At 37.1% G+C, this 24,242-nt stretch overlaps 1 protein-coding gene across 7 annotated transcripts in view; it reads right to left on the bottom strand.

Moving 5' to 3' along the window:
- Positions 1–24,242, bottom strand: part of FOXP4 (forkhead box P4) — a 170,674-nt gene that overhangs the window by 12,717 nt on the left and 133,715 nt on the right. For all 7 annotated transcript variants that reach the window (XM_032218013.1, XM_032218009.1, XM_032218010.1 and 4 more), the window contains 5 exons: positions 23,868–24,069; positions 23,687–23,763; positions 21,389–21,490; positions 4,046–4,167; positions 1,591–1,657 (listed from right to left, as the gene is read on the bottom strand). In XM_032218013.1, the coding sequence (XP_032073904.1) occupies positions 1,591–1,657; positions 4,046–4,167; positions 21,389–21,490; positions 23,687–23,763; positions 23,868–24,069 (570 nt within the window). The remainder of the gene's footprint in view (positions 1–1,590; positions 1,658–4,045; positions 4,168–21,388; positions 21,491–23,686; positions 23,764–23,867; positions 24,070–24,242) is intronic.

The raw sequence follows: 24,242 nt of genomic DNA, 5'->3' as shown, positions 1-24,242 counted from the left end.
GTTCTCACTTTTAGGAAATTTCTCCTTAATTCCAGGTTGTTTCTCTCCTTGATTTGAAAGCCCCATTAGTTAACCTCTATGGTTTTATTCCTTTATGGTTTTATCCCTTTAAAAATATTGAGGCAAAAATGTTGGTCTTTTTCAAGCAGATGTAAGAAATATAAGCTTTCTACCGGTATGTGTACTGATAAGTTTTTGGTCTGAAGCTTAATTTAATGAGATTCATTGAATAGTTCTATGTCACTCTTTCCCTAACAGAAAATATGCCTAAAACATCTACAGAGCTAGTCTATGTTAGGACCCAATACTATATTTTATTCCAATCTGTTATTCCCCATCAGAAGAGAAAGATAGCAGACCAGTGATCTATTCTGCCATTTGATGTCATTTATTTCTTCTCACCTTGTTAAAAGTTAGTACTTACTGTATTTTTCGCACTATAAGATGCACTTCCCCCACAAAAAAGTGGGTGGAAATGTCTGTGTGTTTGTAGAGCAAATATTGCGGCAGGGGGGTTGTCACCACCGCTGCCACCGTTTGCCACTGCCACCACTGCCGCCACCAAAGGCAATGATTGATGGCAGTAGTGATAGGTGGCAGCAATTCCCGCCGCCTAGAACAGCTGATCAGCAGTATTCCAGGAGGCCGATCCAACCGCCAATTAGCTGCTCAGCAGCAAACGTTCCAGTGTTCCCTGGTGGTGGCAGCTCAGCTCAGTTGACCAGTGGTGGGCACAATGGAGTGGAGCCTTAACAAGCCACATGCTGAGGTTGTAATAATGTGCTGAAGCTGACTGCTTGCTGTTTGCTGCAAGGACACTAGCCAGATAAGTGGTGGGTTCCTCCTGGTTCGGCTGAACCGGTAGTGGTTTGGCAGCCTGGGTCGCTGGAACCGGCAGTGACCCAGGCCTGCCATGCCTCTGAATCGGTTCTCCGGCCGGCGCCATCAGTGGAGCCATCTTGTTTTTTGGTTCTGCACATGCGCAGAACAATTTTCATTGCACAAATTTATTTATTTTTCCATTTTTTAACGTTGTGCACATGCGCAGACCTATTTATGTGCAAATATGCACGTGCGCGGAGCCGAACCAGCAGGAAGGCCGACAGCAACCCACTCCTGAGCCAGATGAATACTGGATGGATACTGGGAAGCAGAGGCAGATTTTCTCCCCTTGTTTTCATCCTCTAAAGCTAATGTGCAACTTATGGTTTTGTGCAGCTTATAGTGTGAAAAATACAGAATATTGTGAATATTGTGAAAAATAAGCAAACATTGCAATGTAACAGAAACAGCAAGAAGGTGGATATTGGAGTGCAGTGGTGGTGAAGTGGTGTGAGTTATAGTAATCTGGTTCCTCTGATTATCTTGAGGGAAAATACCCACACTGAATATTTTGTACTGAAATATTAAACTAAATGGAATAATGACTTCAATCATCATTGAAAGAGTTTTGAAGATTTTATACAATGCAGTACACGATTCCAATAGAGCAGGAGATTACTCTGATGGCTTGGAACAACCAACCCAATATTTCCCTAACAAAGATGGCTTGCTGTAATGGAAACAATTGTGCTTCTCCACAAATCTTACCTGGTAGCTGGCATTAAGTGCTCCATAACTAAGGCCAGAAATCATGTTTTTCACTAAAGTTGGACTCCTGTAAACAAAAGATGCAGCTTTTAACATTCCTATTAAAAAACAAGAGAAAGATAACAGAGGTCTCTTGGAAAGAACACATTGTTCATCTCCCTCATTGTTTAGTCTTTCCCAATTCCCATAATTTACAACTCCCATAATACAAAACCAGCATTTTAAGGAGTATTGGGATATTCCTACTCTAGCTTTATAATGCAGCTATTTTCTCTCAAAATATTCTAAGTCCTGCTATAGTGTGTCTTGTTTTATTTTACATTTCCAGACCATTCAGGAAGGATTCTTGGAAAGAGACAGGGATAAGTAGGTGAAGGTAACTTCTCCCTACTCCTTGCAACATTATCACTATGGGAATAATTCTGGACATTTCTATTACTTTAAAAAAAAACTATTCACCCTGTGTTATGGTTGATGTTTCTCAACATCACCTAAGGATGTTTCATACTACTGTATATATACAATACCTTGGTGGTAGAAGGCAGATAACAGGTATGTAAGTGTGAAGTCTTTCACAGAATAATATTAGAATGTTTGTGGTAAAATTGAGTTCTTACTAAAATTATGGCATTCTGGCCAAAATGTCAAAGTTGGCTGTCACTTACCATTATTAGGGAATTCTGTATGTGGTAAAACTGTGACTATGTTTAATAACCTTCTCTATTTTACTCCACACACACACACGCAAAAAAAACAACCCCATTGACCCTTGATTAATCAAAGCCATGATAGACACTGGAGATCAGTATCTGTGAGTCCATCTGTTGTTGATCAGTATATATAGGAAACTGAAAGACTGTTGAAATGCAAAATGTTTTTGCATTTATCTTTTATACCGTATATGTAAAACTATAATAAAAATTACACCCATATACAAACATACATATGAAATATAGTGAATGGTAGTGGTGTAAATTGGTATAGATTTAGCTGTTAGCTGTGATATAAAAATAGTAATCATATAATAATTAAGCAGAAAGCTACCATTGAAAGACAAATGTTACTTTGTTTCTGAATCTTAGATATTTGGATTATTATTTTTTAATTATTAGAGATTTTCAAAGTGATTTAATATAAAGTTAAAATATTTCTCTTATCTAGATTATTTATATTACCTCAGTTTTTTGTATAAATATACCTCTAAACATAGCTAATGGCAAAACAAAAAATGGTTTATCATTATTTAACAACATTTTGTTCACAATAATGGGAAGTTATTGGAATGCTATGAGTGGTTCATATTTATGGAATACCATTAGCACCTTTCAGTTGTTATCTGGTATCTGTCCTTTGTATCTGTTCATTCTGCCGAAAGGCTTTTATGTATTTTTACCAGAGCTACTACATGCTGAATTGATGTTTGCAGCACAATTCTATACATTCAAGAAGGGAAGTATATAATTATTTTGATCATGTAAACTTACAGAGATTAATAGCATGGCTATAGCAATAACATTGGTATCAATGCAAATTGAATGTACCAGATACATTCTCTTTTTTTTTCATTTCCTATCTTCTTTTGACTGTTTTTTATTTGACTAAACTCTTCTTCTTTGATTCTTGTATAAAGTATCTTTATGACATTCCCAAGGGAACTGTCATAAACTCTGGCAAGGCAATCTCTGAAACATTTAGTGAGAAGGGTCTGATGTCAATAGGGGATATTTACATTTACACACATTTATATACACATGGAGTATGAAAGTGAATAGACACCCAAATGATTATAAAATCATTGAATAGTGTGCTGTGCTTCAGTTCACTCTAAAAAGCTGACGTCAACATAAGTATTAGTTATTAAAGCAAAAGTTAAAATATGTTCTAAAAAAGCCTAAATGCATAATGAAGTCCATCAGGGACGCAATAATCATACAAGCCTCTCAGTCACCTCTTTTCCTGGGTCATTTGGTGGGAATTATATTGGGGTTATTTCAAAAATATACTACTAGCTTATGCATATACAGTTTATAATATATCACTGGTGATCATAAACCTAATACTTTTTAGAAGCATTCATGAAGGCTATGAATGAGTAATAGTTATGACAGATATATATTGGTGTGAGATCTAATGCTCCTATTCCAGAATTCCCATGAACTTCCCACCTGCATGTAGTCTGGGCTTTACATACTCCTAACTATTCTCATACCTCAGCAGATGGTATCATTGGCTTGTCTGTGTTCAGAAACTAAGCAGAGTAAATCTGAAATCACTGGAAAATAACATGAGTATGGGCCAGTTTCAGGACTAAATGTCAGAAACTACTTGTGTGTTGTGTTTATTTACTCACCAAGTGTTATACTTAAGGTCACCTTTACTTTTTCAAAATTGTTCTCAGATTGAACCATAACACTCCTCTTCCCAAAGAAGCTACCCGACAAGCTACCAGACATACCCGGTCATCTTTGGTGGCCTTCTCTTTTGGTACTCATGTTCATCTACTGTCCACACTGCTCCCTTGACATTTTCCACACGCACAAAGCACTTATGCAGGCTCAGGTTGTGGCGTACAGCATTCTACAAGCAGGGTAGAGAGAAAAACAGAATATTGCCAAAGTAGAGGGAGATCTTCCATTTAACAGTTCCTCTCCAATAAAAATTTCCAATCAATTTTTCTGTTAACCAAACATAGCCTCCTACAGAGCTGTCATCAACAAAATGATATCTATATTCTTAACAACTCTATATAATAAGTTCTAAGGAAGAACTCGTTTCAGTTTATCATATGCTGAAAACAACATATAGTAATCATTGTAGCAGATGGGTTTTTGTTGAATTCTCTTTATTCAATTGTCCTACAATATTGCTCATTTATACCTCTTGATCTATATGAAATCTTTGCTCCTAAACATTAACAGTCCCAGTTAGCACATGTCATAACACAGACATACTCATGGACTATCCGGAAGAAATTCAATAGTTATGAGATCTGAGAGCATGAAATAGAATGTCAGTAACAGGAGAAAAAAATATGATCACTAGTTACATGAGACACTATTGCAATGAGATCAAGTGGCCCACAGCCACATGAAAAAGACTATTACTTACAGATACAAAAGGAAGGGATTACTGAATGACAATTTCAATCCAGTTTTCCTGAAAGTCGGTGGACTTCATCAAATGGGCAACCATTCTTTCTTAAACTCTAAAAGATCTAGTAATAAAACTTCCATACAACAAACATGTATTGCAATCTAATTTTAATGGATTTTTTATTATTATTGTTGTTGTTTTTATTTCCTTATCAATCAACAATATTCACTGGGTTTCCACAAACCACACTACACATTTCTTTATTATCGGCTAAATTAGGGGAAAAAGAAGGAGAGAAAAAGTAAGCTCAGATATTGCGATGAATTTCTATTGTCATCTTCTTTCTGAAACCCCGAGTTCTCCCCGCTTTTTCACAGCACGTCCCTCCTCCTTATTCTCCCATCTTTACATTTCTAAATGTAAAAATAAAGAAAATGCACATACACAGGCAGTGTTGCCCTGAGAGCTACTAGCTCCTTCTCTCCCCCCCACCCCCGCCGCTCCCTGCCATTTGCTACTGCCCCTATTTCATTACCAATTTTAATTTGCCTCTAATTAAATCCTGTGTATTTTTCCGACTCACTTGCTAATCCATGAGGGAGGCAGGAGGCTGGAGTGGAATCTCTCCGAGCTATAATTACAAAGGGCCTAATCACGTTGGGGCTCTGCCTTTGAATAAATTTCCTTGCATTAAGGTTCTCAGATTCTCTGCCTTGCAAATGAGAATGACCCCAATTTCAGGATGTTGGCCTCAGAGGATTTTTTTTTTTATTTTGAGCCCTGATTCGTGATGAGAGACTAATTCGTTACGCTAAAACATTAACAGCAATTTAAAAGGTCGAATGGGGGCCGTATAAACAAAAGAGCTGGCCAAGACAACAAGGCAAAAGCGAGAGATAGGAAACAATCCCCCCCACCTTAGAAATGTTACAGTTCTTGGAAACTCAATGAATTAAGAGTTTTTCCTCCAATTTTGGACACTGTTTATTTTTCAAGGTCCTCTCTCCACTTAGTTATCCAATTGTAATTATGCATTTGTTCCTCCTCAATGCCTCTGCTCCCCAAATTTAGAAAGGAAGGCCTTTTTTATTTTTGTTATAAAGGGCATTTTTGTCATAAATGTCTGTAACCACATTAGGTTTGATATTGCTGACACATCACTTGATCAGCAAAGGAATTTAGCAGTAGGGAAAACTTCTTTCTTGGCGCTGAAAAAGACCGCAGTGACTGACAAAAGGGAAAGAGCGAGTTTTCATACTGGCATGCCTATGACAAATGTATGTATGCATATGTGTGTGTATGTGTGTATGTATGTATGTATGTATGTATGTATGTATGTATATGTGTGTGTGTGTATGTGTGTGTGTATGTGTGTGTGTGTGTGTGTGTGAGAGAGAGAGAGAGAGAGGGAGGGAGGGAGAGAGAGATTACAGAAATAATGCAGACAAAGATTAACCATAAGTGAGAGTATGATGTATTTTTTAATTCATCTATATATCAAATCAGAAATCGTTCTTTTTTCTTTCTTGATTTTTTCCTCTTTTTTAAACCTTTTTGTTGTCTGTTTGTCTTTTTAAATTTTCTGTTTTTAAAAAATCAATAAAATTATTTAAAAGAAATAAATAAAAAGAAAAAGCTTGCACTTGACTTTGCTTTGCTACTTCTTGGACCAGGCGACCCAAATTTCAGGCAGCTAAAGAATTTGTCAATAGCCTTCAATCATCGCCACTGAACACTTCCAAAATGAGGGGACTCCGTGTCTCCTTGGGGCAGCTGTACGCAACTTCACAACAGCTTCAGGGAATCTGCAAGGTATCATTGGTTTTAACACAGTAATTGCAACCTAATAAAATAGTTTTACTAATTGCTTTGCTGGTGTTAATACAGAAGCCCAAACAGTATTTGTTCTCCTGCATGTTTTTCAATGACATTTAAACTCTTCACTTTCTGTGGCATTGAAAGTGCATGGCTGTAGCGCATGGATTATCTGTAACCAGAATAGCCCCACCACTGAAGATTACCTGTAATATATATCTCACAGATAGTGGGAGAGGGTGCATATGTGTGTAAGAAAGGAAGAAGTGAGCTGAAGAGGGCAGGAAAAGAATAATGAAAATGATAGGAATTCCATTTCAGATAAGAATTGAATCTGTATCTCAATACAATCACAACACTGAAATCAAAGATATGTTAGGCACTCTCTGTAAAAATGCGGTTGCCTTATTTGATATCTGGTTGGAATACATAGTTGGAAAACAAATGATGCATTTTTCCTATGGCTCACAAGAATGATAATGCATTTGGAAATATACTTCCCATGTGTTCTTCTCAAGGGATGTGATTTTCTTGTTGGGACAGTATCAGAGATGGTATTCAGCTGGTTCTCTCCAGTTGGGGTGAATCGGTAGCAGCGGCTGCGAGAGGCTCCACCCACCCACCCCGATGTAATGTGCAAGCACTGCACATGCCCAGAAGGTGGTGCTCATGTGCAGATGAGGCGCATACATTCACATTCGCGAACCGGTAGGGAAAGTAAGTAAATCCCACCACTGAATGGGCACATTTGTTTCCCAACTAGATAACTGACCAAATACTATGATTTAAAAGTGAGTCTTGTTCTTCTGGTAATCAGAGGTTCCGATCCAAACCTAGATTTGTTTTAGCATCAGGTGCTATTTTATTGCTTTTGCCCACTTCCTATAAACAGAAGTGTGACATTATCTTATTTTGTATACATAGTAAGAAATGTAATAGTAACATAATTATTGTGATTTATTATTGGTCCCCTATTGTTCTATGCTATTCTCACATCTTTCTGGAACTTTTTTTTTTACAAGAATGTTCTGTTCAAATTTAGAAGCATAATTTTGTATCACAATGCCAATCTGATGGCTGACACAGCTTGATTTCTGAAGGATCTTCAACTTTTTAGCATTTTGGAACTTACCCTTTTTTATTCCTCTTTATCTTCCCACCAGTGGGTGGTAGCAGGGTTCTGTCAAGCACATCTTGCTTTTTTATTTTATTTTTTTGCTTCAATTCTGTGACTCCATGCTCTAGGGAGGCCTTCTTGCCTGATTTTATGCAGCTTTTGTATTTTTACAGAGTATTTGTCTAATATCAGCCTTGGCTGCTCTGTTTGTTTCTTATCTTTGCCTTTTCTAATGATGTTTGCTTTATGCCTCTGGCCCAGCCGGTTCTCCAGCTCAAATCCCAGCCATTTAGTATCTCCCTCAGCTCCTTACCATGTGTGCTGCTGTTGTCATATCATTGAAAGCCTCCTCACACCTGTCTCTTTATAGGCACTGGGCACTTTACCTCTTGGCACCTGTTTACTTTGCATTTGCCCAGTTTCTATTAAAAGAATACTTCAAAGTGCTATAGAAAGCTATCTAAATGTTATCATCATTAAAACATTGAAACACTTTCTTTGTGTCACACGAAATATATACTTGCAGGGAAAAAAAACATGTCCTGGTGTTAAAATATCTGTTCTACCCATAATCCCTTTGGAGAAAAAAAGACACTTTGCTTTAATTCTTCCAATGAAAAAGAAAAGTGTATCTAGAACTTCCAGTGATAACTAAACAGCCATGTTGGAAGGCAACTCACAAAAATAATTTAAAAGGTGTTTTTCACGGGCAGGGGCTTTAAAAATTGTAACAACATTTTTTTTCTAATATAGACAAAATGGCTTATATGTTTGTATCAATATAGAACACAAAGATGGACAACATTTTATCCACTCCATTTCCTGCAAAGATATAAACACAAACATTTGGATGTCCATTTTCTATTCTCACCATATCAGTTCTCAACGGGAGTCTGTGTGACATTTTTCCAGCACTCCCTTCCTTACCCCATTTTCTCCAATGGAGCTCCACTTGCAACATGCATAGTATATGATCAGTTAGTTTAGTAGGTACAAAGTATTTGTACTTGTAGTTTTTGAACCAAACCATTAGAGGGAGTCGATGATTGGTCAATGATTACACTAGTTTCTTTCAACTTTCAGTTCACAGATACCTATTCTGATTAACTATGTGGTTTTTGCTTAAAGGATTGAAAATAAAAGTGTCATCTAACCACATCTTGATTCAGATCAGTCTGTATCATAAAAAACAAATATCCCAATAGCCCTTGCTAAAAGGTTGACGCAATTGACCTTAGTACAACAGTCTAAAGCCAATTTTTACATGTCTACACCCAAAGAATAGCAGCAGCAGGATTCATTATATTAGTACATATAATTTATTAATTATTTTTTGTATGAATTTTAAAACTTACAGAATACAATTTCCTTCTCCGAACATGGATAAAACTTAAAGCACTATAGATCAGGGGTATTAAACTCGATTTTACTGAGGGCTGCATCAGTGTTATGTTTGACCTCGGAGAGCTGGCGGGGGCATAGTGCCATGGTGGACATGTCAGGGGCACCTATGGTGGCCAAGCGCTAAGGCTGGACTTCCCTCACTTTCATTATAATCTTCCTTCCTCCCTCTTCTTCTTCTTCCTTCCCTCTTCATTCACCTTTCTTCTTCCTTCCCCTCTTCTTATTTTTCCTTCCTTGCTCTCTTCCCAACTTCCCTTCTTTTTCTTTGTCTTTCCTCTTTCCCTTTCTCCTTTCCTTCTTGCATGCTCAGATGCAAAAGGGGAAACATTCTCCTTTTATTTTGTTTTTAGTTTGTTTTGATAGCGCTCTGCCAGCGAAAACAGAGCCTGGGGGAGCTGCATGTCCATCTCCACGCACTCCATTTTTGATGGCAGAGGCACTGTGTGCAGGTCCTTTGTTATTTCAAGGCCGGCCCTGCTAGCCAGATCTAAGCACCCCTTGGGCCAGATCTGGCCCACGGGCCTTGAGTTTGTTGTAGGCGGAATGGGTCTTCCTCCACACTCAAGCCCTCTACTAGAAGCCTGAGAGTTTGAAAATTCTGTGAAGTACCTTAGTTGTTCCTAACACTGCACTCTTCTGGACAGGAAGATCTGATGATGTTCCTGGAATCTTTTGGAGTCACTTAGAAGTCACAGCACTGAGTGCTCCTATTACCACTGAGACCACTTTGGCCTTTATTTTCCACATCCTCTCTAATTCTTTCTTCAGGACTTAATACTTCTCCAGGTTTTCATATTTCCTGATGTTGCTGTCACCTGATACTACTATATCTATCACCAGTGCTATTTTCACACCACAACTCCATGAGTGTGTGTGTGTGTGTGTGTGTGTGTGCCAATGGTAGGATTCAACTTTTTTTACTACTGGTTCTGTGGGCGTGGTGTGGTTTGGTGGGCGTGGCAGGAGGATGATACTGTAGAATCTCCATTCCTACCTCACTCCAGGGGAAGGATACTGCAAAATCCCTATTCCCTTCCAATCAGCTGGTATGTGGGAGGCAAATAATAGATGGGGCGGGGCCAGTCAGAGGTAGTATTTACAAGTTCTGAACTACTCAAAATGTCTGCTACCAGTTCTCCCGAACTGGTCAGAACTTGCTGAATACCACCTCTGGTGTGTGTCAACCTCCCCCCAACAACAACTTATGTACAGGCATTCACTTTTTAAAAATTATTTACCTGAGATGCAAATAATGAATATGAAAATTCATCTCTACAAAAATGAGGAAAATATTCTAGACAGAGAATGAAATGAATTTATTACAGTTTTTTATGTTCCTTGTTGGGGAGAGGAGAGATTGTTTTAAGAAAAACTAATTTAAAAAAGTTAGAGAATGGCAAGTTAGGATAATGGAACTTCATGGCAGTTCCCTTTCCTTGACATCATCTTCCAAACAAAGGGATAACATGTCACTATCAAATCAACTAACTTGGAAGGAAGTTACAAAGCTGTACCAAGTTTTCCTCATAAAATGCAGCACACCTCATTTTCAAATTTTAATATAGAATCATCTATTTCCTCATTAGTAACAGAATAATTTGTAATCTTGGTGACAAGTTCAATGACTGATTTGCATGTTAAACATCTATGAATGGTTAGTAGTAATAACACATAGAGCTAATTAAAAATAGTAAATAGTCACATGTGCAACAAAAATAGATATACTGAAGAAATGAAAACTATGAACAGTGGAAAATACACCACACAAAAACAGTATTTCATTGGAAATAGTTGATAGCTCACTGTGAGTCAGATATTGAAAGACAAAAAATACACAAATTTGTTTGTGCTAAAATTAACAAGTTGAGCCTTTCCTCTTCAAAAATTCCTGAAATGGGAACTAATACCAAGCCACTCAAAACAGGCCAAAGATATGATCCACTCAAAGTCAAGCAACAGGAGAGCAATATAGAGTACCCATTTCCTTTTTCATCTGAAGGGGCCTTTTTAAATGGCAGCCCAGAAAATTCCTCAGATGATGCACAGCATCATCTGAGGAATAGACAATGAGGCAAATTGTACAAGATTGAGGCACAGAGAACCTTATATGAGACAGGAAACATGACCAGCCACTGTGGAGCTTCTCTCTCCTTTCAGTAAGGAAAGGTAACTGTAGAAATGAAGAGAAGGAAATGCAGATCCCTCTTTGCAACTCAAAATTAAGAGAGCCACTTTTTTATTTTTATTAACTCAGAGGAATGCTTCACCATATTATTCACAGACATTTGCTTCTTCATCAGTTGTGATGTTTATTTCTGAACAATATATCAGCCAGCTGCACATTTTGTCCAATTACTCAACAGCCTTCCACTTGCCTACTTACTCTAGCTCAGTGGTCACCAACTGGTGGTCCGTGAGAAAATGTTGGTGGTCCACAGAAAAATCATTTGCATTTTTTATATTGTACTAAATACTATTTATCTTTTTAAAAAATCATATTAGTGGTCCGTGGGATTTAAAATTATGAATTTAGTGGTCCCTGAGGTCCAAAAGTTTGGTGACCCCTGCTCTAGATTATTCAAATTCATGACTTTTTATTCCCCTCACCCACCAACCCAGCAATCTTTTGTTAACCCACCCACTCCCAGCAGCACTTTTTAAAGTCTGAATCTCTATCACCAGCCTTGCTTCTAATTTTCATATATGTGACCTTACCCTTTCCTTTTTGCATCTCTACAATACTCTCTACTCATAGGTTATATATGGTCCCTAGCCTTCATTTTTGGGGTTTCATAATTATGTTGCATTGGCAAATTTCACAATAAAATTTTCAGTGGCCTGAACTTTACTAGTTTTGTGATTAAAATGAAGATGAAAGTAGATGCTCTAATCGCTGTGACTCTTAAGGACCCACCAAAATTTCCATAATCAAAAAATGGACAAAGAACATTTGTCTTGTCTGTGTGCAAATTTCTTCTTTGGAACATAAAATTTCATATACATGGCTTTGTAAATATGTGGGGGTAGGGAATCCCCCTGTTTATGTGTATTTTAGCCTTTATCATCCTTTTGTGATTCTAGCTATGAACCATCCCTTTTAGCTACCAAATATGTCAGAGAGTTTATTCATTTTTAAGACCAAGGGGAAAAATGAACACAGTTTAAATTACCACTGTTTCTCTGTAAGTCACACTCACATTCAAATTTATAAAAAGGAAATTTATAATTTAAATACAGTTAGGACCAACAATTAGATTTTTAAAAATCTATCTGAAGCTTATAGATGACTAGCAGACAGGGTATGGTAAATCATGTGGATCATGGGCCAGATGCATCATGTGCTGGCCACACCCACGCCCGGTTTAGTGAAGGGGAAAAAAGTCACCTCATTACATGACGCCGCTGTGATAATGCAAGTTTGACACCCCTGATGTGGATGATGAATATTTTTGTGGAACAATTAGATATCACATCTTTTAAGAATTTTGTTCATGCTTTTCTAAAAGTATTTACTTTTTATAACCTAATTTTTAAGTAATATAACATAAATCTTAAGTCATATGTATTACAACATAAAGTCCAGATAGGTCAATCTGGATGGCACAATAACTCTACCCCTTTCCTTTTAAGCTTGACAGTTTGTCTGACAACTGAAGTATCAGTATCTTCTTTTGTAGGTTATGGCTAAGAGAAAAAAATATTCATTAAAGGGTGAAAAGGATCTAAGAGATACACATGTTTGAAGAATATTATTACTTCTATATTCTATATTATGTGCACTGATGTTATTAAGTTGGGTAATTAAATGTTTGCAAGTAAACAACCAAGGTGAGAGAATACTAAGAACTCTATAGTTCAACCCTGAGTTATATACATTCTCTTCTAATTGAATATCTATACTTATCTAATATAGGAATGGACATGTGTTCCTCAAATGTTCTGACCCACAATTTCCAACATTATTCAAAATTGGATCAGTACTGGTAACTGTTGTGAAGCAACATCATGAGTTTCATAAGCTCCCATCCCCTGGATAAGTCTTTTTCATAAATTAATAATTCAAACATATTCAGTATGCAATAAGGTTGTTTAAATTCATTTGTCAAGAATTCTGTTGCCGCAATCTTTAATTCACACAGCAACAGCAATTTCAAGCATGGAAAGGTCTACATAGTTAGGCTTCTACATATTGAGACTTCCCTGAAAGACTAAAGTCTGTAGATCAATGTTCAAAGTCTGCCCTGCAGTAGATGTATCCATCTTTTATATGGATTTTTGGATGGGATGACAAGGAAAGTTGGATAGTACTGAAATGAATCAAGTGAAATGATCAAGTTGAATCTTTTTCATGTAATTCATTCGTGAAGGAGGATATATTGCACAAGACATCTTACAGATCTGTATAAAAGAGAAGAACCCTCACAATAGGGCAGATTGCTTATATTTGGCTGATTCACCTCAAAAACTAAATGTCTATGGAAAAGCACCTTTGGGATCCAAAAGCTAGTTTGAAATTCAGAAGAATTATAGGTATAGTAAATAATATTTCCATATAGTTATTAAATAATATTGCATGTATGATAAACAGAGGCTTGTTCCCATTTTTTAAATCAACATCACTTGGACCAACAATTGTTCTTTCATTCCTACAATACATTGAAATTATTTCATTCTACAAAATTGATTTTTAAATTTGTTTTAATACCATATTTACATATAGCATAAAAAAAATAAATGGCAATAACATCAGAAATAGTACACTTTTGCATCTGCCTATATAGCATATAGGAATGCCAGTAAGAATACTCTTAATTCTTGGTAACAGAAACTATAAGCAAAACATAAAAGCACAAGGCTATATACAGTTGATATCATTGCTAAAGACATCACATGCTGCTTGTGAATTTCACAGCAGTTGTATTCCCTGAAGCACTTTCATATCTGGTGTTTTCAGAACATGATTATAGCATAACATAAGCTATTACAGCTGAAATTTGTTGTATTGTAAATAATTACATAGTAGGAAAAATTCTTCCTCTGGCAGGTGAATTGACTAGGTGTCAGCTAATAATTGTTTTCTAGACTCCAACAACAAAGATTATATAATTCTTGAACAAGCAGAAATGAAAATTCTTTAAGGCCTCTATATTATACTTGAATAGGTTAACCATCTGCCACCATCTATGATAAAACTCTGTGATGTGGTCACTCTCAATATTAGAGCTTTCAGCAATTTGTTATATGAGCCCAATATTGTACAATGCTTATGTTAACCACAGGAAGAGTTCCTTTTCTCAAATAAAGAAAAAGGGAGAGAAACTATAGATGCAGGTGACTAGTAAGATCCAGGGCTTTCAGAGAAGTTGAACTCCCTGTGTAATTGCCGGTAAATGAGAAGTCTTTCTACTAGGACAGGCCTGCAAAAACTAAAGCCAGCCAGCCAATTGCAACAGTAAGTGCAACTCCTTTCTCTGACATACCACAAATGCATTTATTTTTTTGCCACTCCCAAAACCAGAAACATACAAGGGAATTGACAGCAATATTTTCCCAACCCTCTGCCAACATAAAATGTGCAGCTTTTCTACATGTTTTTTAGATATATGCTTTGTATTCTTAAGATGACATGTAGCAAATAATTTGGCATGTTCTAAAATATAAATGTGTATCAGAAATATTAATATGCCTATGAGGTAAATTGAGCTTTACATTCCAATGACACATGAAGTTTAATAAAGTTTTAAAAACTCTTGAGCCAAACTGGATTTTGATTACATGCATGGATATGGCAGTGTTTTTGGCCACAACATGGAAGTGATTTGCTATTGCTTACCTCTGAGATAGTTTTGAACTTCTCAGCCTGGCTTAGAGCCCTGGTGTTTTTCCTGGTGGTCTACTGTTTTGAGTATTAATTCCCACCTTGCTTAGTTTTTCTGCCCAGATGAGATGCTGCCATCCACTCATCTGAAAATCTAGGTTTGTTACCAAAGGCCTTTGCTGAACTGCTGTAAGGGGGAAGCTTTACCTGTATTCGTTGAGAAGCAGGAGGACAAAGAGACACTGCACATGGGGACTGAAGAAAGAAAGATGGGTCACAGACATAGGGACAAAGGTATATTGTTGTGAAGAGAAACAAGAAAAATGAGCTACAAGTTGAACTGTCCAGAGGCAGTTCAATCTATATGTGTTACAGATCTCATATGTGTATCTGAGATCCATGTTTAATGCATGGTTTGAGTGTGTGTTAAGGGGTAGAGACAAAAAATGGGTTAGTGAACTTGAATGCACAGTTAAATCTGTGTAGTTGAATAAAGATATATGAAAATAGTGGAGGACCTGGAGAGAGGAACTTGCCATGCTTTTGATTGGGTATCTTCATGTTACAAAGAACGGAAGGAAATAGGATTGGGAAGGTGAAAGACTGTTCTTTTATATGCAGGCAGAATATCTTTCTTTTACAGGACAACTTGTCACAGCTAGCTCTCCACAGCCAACTCAACACAGCCAATTTGCCACGGCCAACTCAACATGGCCAACATGCTTGGTCAACTCATCAGGGGACAATTCTTCATGGACAATTCAATGCTTCAATTTAATTATTTAAAATAATTTTAAAGTTATTTTAATTTTTATCATTCACATTTCATTTTGTTGCTTCTTTCGCATACTTTATTTAACCATTTTATTCCACAATTTCTTTGATATTAGTGTAACTCTTACCCTGTAATGAGTTGCCCTGCAGTGAGTTGGTCATGACAAGTTGCTATAGACCCAATTTACAGGTAGTCCTTAACTTAAAACTTTAGTGACCAAAGTTATGACACTAAAAAAGTGTCATAAAGCATCCCCAGTGTCATGTGATCAAAATCCAGATGTTTGGCAACTAGTATGTATTTATGACAGTTACAGAGTGCTGGGTCACCTTTTGCAACCTTCTGACAAGCAAATAAACAGGGGAGCCAGATTCACTTAGCAACTGTTACTAATTTAACAACTGCATTGATTCAATTAACAACTGTGGCAATAAAGGTTATAAATTGGAGCAGAATTCACTTAACAACAGTCTCTTTTAACAACAAATTTGGGGTTCAATTGTGGTTGTGAGGACTATCTATATAGAAAATCTACTACAATGACTATGTAACTTGTCTAAAACATGTTCCACACAGTGAGTAATCAGCAATTTGAATCTTATGTGTGCTCCTGGAATAAAATGACTCAAAACGCACACCAAAGATAGAGACAAAAACCAACAATATGGGAATGCTGATATTATGTTTAGAAGTTTATGTAAAGATTTTCTGTTAGTCCTATATTTGGCAGTTTCATATTTAATCTTTAAAAAAATTATGCATAAATCTTAGAATCATACATACATTCACGAGAAGGAAAGAAGATAGGAAATGACTTCTTCCTTTCTTTGCTGAAACCTTACAATTCATCTTCTGAAAAGAAAAACTGTTCACAAACATTCCACATCATAAACAAAAAGAATGCTTCAAGCAGCAAGTTTGACCAGTAATTTTTAACTAGTACAAACAAAATTGCTTTCCCCTGGAAACAAGAAGTATCTTAAGAAGAGGTTATACTCTGCCTGCCCTCTGAAATCTCGTAACGGGTTATTTCATGGATCCTCTCAAAGCATGAGTTGGACTAGAGGGCAGCTGCCTTCTCCAACAAACTTCACTGTGGCAAGTTCAGATTTCCATGGTCCCTGTTGGATTGATCCAAATCAACTCACTTCCCACAAGAGCTTAATGCCATGACCTCCTTTTCATTCTCAGAGTAATTTGCTGCTCTCAGACTTGTGTTTGCTTAACAAGCAGCAAGTTCTGCTTGCCCGTTATCAAAGTCTGACGGCTACACAATAACTCTGGCTTCCCGTCTAAGGGAGTGATTGTATCGGGGGCTGAGTGTGACACTGGCAGAATTATGTCATGTCTGGAGGATGGAATCTTATCGGGGCTTTGTCTGAAAGGCAAAGATGCCCAGCTGCAGGAACATGACACCCCTCCTCTGCTCTGGAGACAACCCTCTGCTTTTCTTTTTTTCTCCCTCCCCCCTCCCCCATCCCAAAGAGAACTAGTCTCTTCTATTTCCAGATATCACTGAAGCAAGGAAGGGCAAATAGATTCAGAGACAGAGGTTATTAACAGGTCAAAAATACAAATTAAAAATGGAAATTGAGTACTATTTCACATGAAGAAAAATACACACACAGAGACAGACCCGCACACAATTTTCATATTTTAAGGATATACAGTACGGTTTTACTAAAATATTAATCAGAAAAAACAAACCCGCAAAGAGGGCATTTCGAATTTTATAATATAAACAAACCTTGGTGCCTAATATTTTTAAACTGTCACTTTTCTAGATACAATTGGCTTGATTTAGGGGAAACACACATACATACACACACAAAAAAAACCTTTGGTCCTTAGTGTACTATTCCCTGTAATCTACAATGATGGACCACTCCTCTTCTATGTGAATTCTTGTTCTCTATGATTGAGCTAGGGACATCTTCCATTACGCTCCACACAAAATTTGCAAATTCTGTCTTTGTTCTGATAGTTCTTTAATTCCCAAGGGGTACTACAAAGGTGAAATCAAACATGCCTAAACATGATTATAGCCAGACTCAAACCCTCTGCTGTCATCAAAGATTTATGGTGATATGTATATACTGTATATACTCGAGTATAAGCCTAGTTTTTCAGCCCACTTTTTGGGCTGAAAAAAGCCGCCTCGGCTTATACTCGAGTCAGTGAAAAATTTGCCCGAAATGGAGGAGAAAAAGGGGCGGGGCCATGCCGCTGGGTGACACTCGTGAATGGCCCAGTGCCCCTGTGAGTTTCCCCTCCCTCTGTGTCAGTTTGCCGCGCAACGCGCACCGCACCATCCCCCCTCCTCACGTTCTAATGTAATGCAGGGCTGTCTTACGATTCCCCTTCCTCCCCCTCCTGCCGCTCTGCAACGATGTCCCACCTCCTCCTTGTTATGGCAAGCAGCCACATAGCGATGTCCCACCTCCTCTGGTACAGTGATCCAATGATAGGAATCACTGTGCCGTGTGTCATAGGAGGCGGGACATCGCTCCCGCGGCTGCACGGGACATCATCATCACAGCGGGACATCAGCATCATGAGGTGAGTGAAGTATTTCATTGAATACTCCGCTAGTTTACTGTTTTTCTTTGAAATAAATATTCAAAAACATTATTGGTATCTATTTTTATTTTTGAAATTTACCGGTAGCTGCTGCATTTCCCACCCTAGGCTTATACTCGAGTCAATAACTTTTCCAGTTTTTTGTGGCAAAATTAGGTGCCTCGGCTTATATTCGGGTCGGCCTATACTCGAGTATATACGGTACCGTATTTTTCAGATATAAGACGCACCTTCCCCCCCAAAAAAAGGTGACAATCTGGGTGCATCTTATACAGTGAATGCAGCATTTTGGGCCTCCCAAAACCCCGACCCATTGCAAAAATGGACATGCAGAGGGTTTGGGAGGCCTGCAGTGAGCTTCTGGGGGCTGGGGCAGGCAAAAACAAGCAAAAAAGGGCTGTTTTTGCTTTTTTTTGCCCCCTCCAGCTCCCAGGAGCACTCTAAGAGCCTCCCAAAGCTCTTCATACCTCCCCCCCCTTTTTTTTTTTTGCAAAAAATGAGGAATGCAGAGAGTTTGGGAGGCCTGCAGAGTGCAAAAACTTTTTTTTAAAAAAAATTACCTCTTCAAAATCATGGTGCATCTTATACTCCAGTGTGTCTTATAGTCTGAAAAATAGGGTAAGCACTGTAACAGTAACTTGCTCTTTTTTATTTTACAATTGGAGGACAAGATATACCAAGTGATCAGATCTTAATTAGAACCTCAAGAATATGTTCAGGACAAAAGCCTGGATACTGAAAACTATCATAAGACGAACTTGCATTGTAAAGTTTAACTTCTCTCCCAGGACTGAAAGCTAAGTTTGAGTATTGCATATTTCTCTCTTGTGAACACACACACACACACACACACACACACACAACTATCCTATTAGGATGCCATCTGTATTATGGCAAGTACTCCTTGTTATCTGGGAAACTAACCTGAATGGTTGACTGAAACATCTATTTGCCACATGCAGTGAGATACCAACCCCCCCAGGTTATCATTAACCTTATTTTCTATTTCTAGTATCTTGAACTTCCCTTCTGCTTTTCTTGTACTGAAGCCACACGCATGCAGCTGCAGACCTATTTCTGCAGGCTTATAATGGAACAGACTGGTCACATGCTGTTGTCACCAACCCACACATCGTTATCCCCACCTCAGAAGGTAAAACACATTGTTCTGAGGGATGGAACCTAATGCTCTAATCTTGTTTAATCATCCATGCATTTTGACACATTTTATGTTAAATTATCTGTTTATTGTGCTGAGGAACTATACATTCTCATCAAGAGAAACTATAGCCCACAGCTCAGAAAGAAAGCCATAGAGGTAGAGGAATATCTTGTGCTCAAGAAGGTGGAATTCATCAGTTCCGACAGTCTCACAACCCCTTCATCCTAACTGGAAGCAACATAATAATGGATACAAAATGACTCAGATATCTATTTTCTCCACTTTGGGTAATGGCTAAAGAACAGATCACCTTACTTGTGGAAGATATGGAATACGCCATATATTTTACTGAAGGAGAGATAATAGTTTTGTCTTCCACACATATTATAGTAGAAGCAAAAAGAAAAAGAAAAGAAAAGGATTCACAAGTCACTCAAATATCATTTTACTCATTTCACTGAATCATGTCAAGTCATCTCAAATACCCAAGTACATTATATAGCACAATATATTCTTTACAATCTTCCTCTTTACCTTCACATATTAAGATTTTCAATGCAGGTTTTGTGGAACATGGAATGAGATAAGGAAACTCAACCATGATGCTACTAAATCATAGAGTGAATATATCGACATGCAATTGTGTATAACTTTTGTAAAATACTTAATACCATGCCCACCTTCAGAATACAAATAAAATATAACCCAGTTAAGCCATAAACACATTGTTTTTCTAACAATAATTTCAAATTCAGTCCTGTATGTCTTCTACATTTAGAACATGTACACATGCACATGCATGCACAGACACACACATACAACCAACACACAATTCCATTTTGTGGTTAGCAACATTAGACAGAGCACAGAAAGGTAGTCAGAAATATAAGCCAAAGAAATTAAAGTGGAAAATATTCAATTAAATGTAATATACACTAATATCATGACTATTTATTTATTAAATGTATATGCCACTAATCTCATTATCCAAACTGACTCTGGACGCTGTACTTCTTCATACTCTCTTTGCAAACCTTATCTTCACCATGGCCATATAGTGCTTCACGTACAGAGAGTTCTCAACTTACGACCACAACTGAGCCCAAAATTTCTGTTGCTAAGTGGGACATTTGTTAAGTGAGTTTTGTCCCACTTTACAACCTTTCTTGCCACACTTATTAAGTGAATCACTGCAGTTGTTAAGTTAGTAGCAAAGTTGTTAAGTGAATCAGATTTCCCCATTGACTTTGATCAGAAGGTCGCAAAAGGAGATCAGGTGACCCCAGGACACTGCAAATATGAGTCAGTTTCCAAGCATTTGAATTTTGATCACCTGAACATTGGGATGCAACAATGGTCGTAAGTGTGAAAAATGGTCATAAGTGCCTTTTTCACTGCTGTTGGAACTTTGGTCACTAAATGAACTGTTGTAAGTTGAAGACTACCTGTACTGTCTTTTCATTTCATCTCTGTTTACAAGTTAAAGTTGAGGAATTGATCAACATTACCCAGCAATATCTAAACTTCTAAATCTTTCCACTTTTCCTTCATATATTTGTATTGCAATGTACTTCTCATTCATTCATTCCATATGATCAAATCACCTCAAAATCTCTTTTACATACTGGTCACTTAATTTTTCTACTTCTATTCATCCATTTCTTATTAATTCCCATCTCTTCTGGTTTTAACTACATACACTTCTTAAATAAATCTATTCTCATTGTCTTCGACTCTTGAGTATCAAGTAACATGTTTATCTCTTAATACCATAAAATACAATCAATACAAGTAGGTAGAAAAACACTTACCTATTATTTCATTTCTTCCCATAAACATATTTTTTCATCACACACTACATACTTCCCACATGTATACCATTAGTATTTCTTATTTTTTTTCTGAGTCCATCCATTTCTCCATATTTATTAATCATTGTTTAATAGAGTTCCATTTTTTTTAAAAAACTGATATTGTTGTAAATAATATTAAATATGTTGCAAGGCTATATTTAAATCCTAGGTTAAATGTTACCTTCCATGTAGCTGTATTTCTCCTGAAGTAGGCAAACATCCGTGTGAACCAATTGTAGATTTCATTCAATGTTAGCTGCCTGTCAGGTGTCTCAAGGATAGCCTACATTTAGACATGAGAAAAAGTCACTCTCATAATACTCAGCATTTCTCATCACTATTCCTGGGTCAACCACTATTAAAAATGTCAAAAGGTACTGACATTACTATGGTATGTTTACAAAACTTTCAACCACTTATTAAAAATGCTGAACCTAGGACGAGTTAATATATATTGATTTTTTTCTACACTTAATGATTAGAAAATGAAGTGGAAATTAGTGTGAGCAAAGTAGCCATATAGATCCAATATTGAGTTTTCCCATAAAATGATGTTACCCAGAAACCACAGGTTTTTAGTGAATTGAACTTATGACTCAACAAAAGCTATATGACAAAGCATTGAGAGTATACATACACATTTGTGAACTAATCAGTTGATATTCAAAAATGTAGAAGTATCTAGGAATGACATACTGCAACATTATCATTACTTATTCCAAGACAAAGCAGTAGAAGCCAGTAAAAGTACGTATTATGGATACAACAATATGTCACATAAGGAAGTAGATCTAATCTATGTAGATCAGGAGCAGCGGTGCTGGGGGAATACAGGTTTTAGATAGTTGCATTTAGCAGAAGATTCCCTTATGCAAATACAACAACATTCTGTTCTACATACAGTACTGTAGGCTTAACTGCTCAGAACAAGATCTGCTAAATAGTAAGTACAAAATTACTGCTAATTATTATTCCCAAAGTACAAAAATGGAGCAGACTAAGCAAGGCAGGTACAGTAATCATGTCTACAAGCTGAGAATTGTACTATAAAGACAAATACAGGTTGTGGATATGTACTCAAACATTCTTCAAAAACTGGTCATGATTCTTATGCCCTTGCTTCTAATTATATAGCAAAAGAAGAGCACCCTAAAATGGTCCCTTCTTTTTTCATTTCATTTTTATTATGTGTCTCACGATTTAGCAAAGTCAAGAGAGAAAAGATAACAGGTTGGCTTTCACGATTACTAACTCAGATCAGACAATACTTCCGGCATTTGATGCAATCAGTTTTAGATGATGTTTTAGTTAAAATGGAACATAATCAAAATTTGCAGGACTGGGATTATGATGGAGACAGTAAATTTCTATCAATTGTTAACTCAGCAGGGTTGGGAATTTTGAAAGTGTCATTTGATCTAACCTAATATTTTTACATATGTCACTACCTGCACCAAGGGGAAAAATAGCTTTGTATATAGCTTTATTACATTTTTTTAAGTAAAAGTAAAATTAAAATTAAAAAACTAACAGAAAATGATTAGTCAAGTAAAGGAATAGAATGGAAGATAGAATAGAGAACTAAATGAGAATTGAACTTTTTTGATCTGCTATAGAAGGTTGCAGTTCATACAGGACATTATGACCCAAAGAAACCATATCTGCTCTGCCAGAAAATTAAGACTGGAAGGAGACTTCAGTAGTTAGGAACCACTAACATGAATATATAGGAACTCTGTAGTCTTACATAAATCTATAGAGTGCCCATTTTTGTAAAAAAAAAGAAAGAAAGAAAAAAGGACATGCATAGCCTTTAGGAGGCTTATAGAGTGCTTCTGGGAGTTAGGGGGGCAAAAACGAGCAAAAAACCAGCCCATTTTTTGCTCATTTATGCCCTCCCCAGCCCCCAGGAGCTCTGGAAGCCTCCTAAAGATTATGCGCGGCCATTTTTGCAAAGGTTCCTTCCATACCCTTATTCAGGGAGCTATTAACCTGACTATATAAAGTAGTGCATTAAGAAGCACTAAGGTCAGAACTGCCAAGAGCTGTCTGAATAGAGCAGGATACAATTATAATTATAAATAATTAAAGAGCAATAAAAACTAGAAATACAACCCTTATGTCTTTGTCCCTAGGTCTCTCTTCACACAAAATAGACAAAAGAAAAAAAAGAATATGTATCTGATTCATTTACCAGCAATTCTAGAATGCTTAGTGAAAAGCACAAACAAAGGCTTAAGACCACAGATAATTTTGCTCTCAAGATGTAAATCAGCAGTTAAAATTGCAGCTTAACCAAACTGCATTCCCCAGAGTTAGGACAGAAGGCAAAAATCTTACAGTACGTTACTGGCACATTAGAAACACTTGCCACAATTAACAATTGAGTATAAGTGTCAGCACTTTGTAAGGATTGCTGCCTTTTTCAGATATCATTGCATTTATGTGCATTCTTACAAAATAAAGAGGGTTTTTTTACCTGTCTGATAAGTGAGGCATATGTGAAGGGAGGGCGGACATCTGCATTTTTGTAAAATTCATGATTCTGTGCAAGTTCTAGGCAGAAGAAAGTATGTTATAAAGAACAGCAAAAGACATTCCAAATGATCAATCTCAGCACAATATTTGATGTAACTGGAACTTCTTCTCAACTATCTTACCTGAGGAAATTGGAGTGCAGAACTTCTCAGAGTTTCTCCTGCGAATAGGCCCTACATTATGTAAAGTGGAGGAGCTGATAACAGAAGGACCCTGTCGCAATGGAGTAATGGGTGCAGTTGCAGAGGTGGGGGGATGAGGTAATCCATCAGGAAAGGTATCAGAAGTGCTTTTGGACATTGTAGCGCTGGAAACCAGATTCAGCTGCTCAAGGAGGATTAAAAGAAGACCATGATTAGAAGTAGTCCAGAAGTGAGTGGGTAAATAATATTTGTTAAGATGAAGCAGGTGGTGAGCTTTATCAATAAAGATAACTATAACAGTGAAAGTAAATATATTCCAATGAGGCCTCATTCACTGACAACTAGTTGAGACAG

Source organism: Thamnophis elegans, chromosome 5 (genome assembly GCF_009769535.1).
Source record: "Thamnophis elegans isolate rThaEle1 chromosome 5, rThaEle1.pri, whole genome shotgun sequence".
Classification (NCBI taxonomy): domain Eukaryota; kingdom Metazoa; phylum Chordata; class Lepidosauria; order Squamata; family Colubridae; genus Thamnophis; species Thamnophis elegans.
This window is presented reverse-complemented; position numbering and strand designations above follow the sequence as displayed.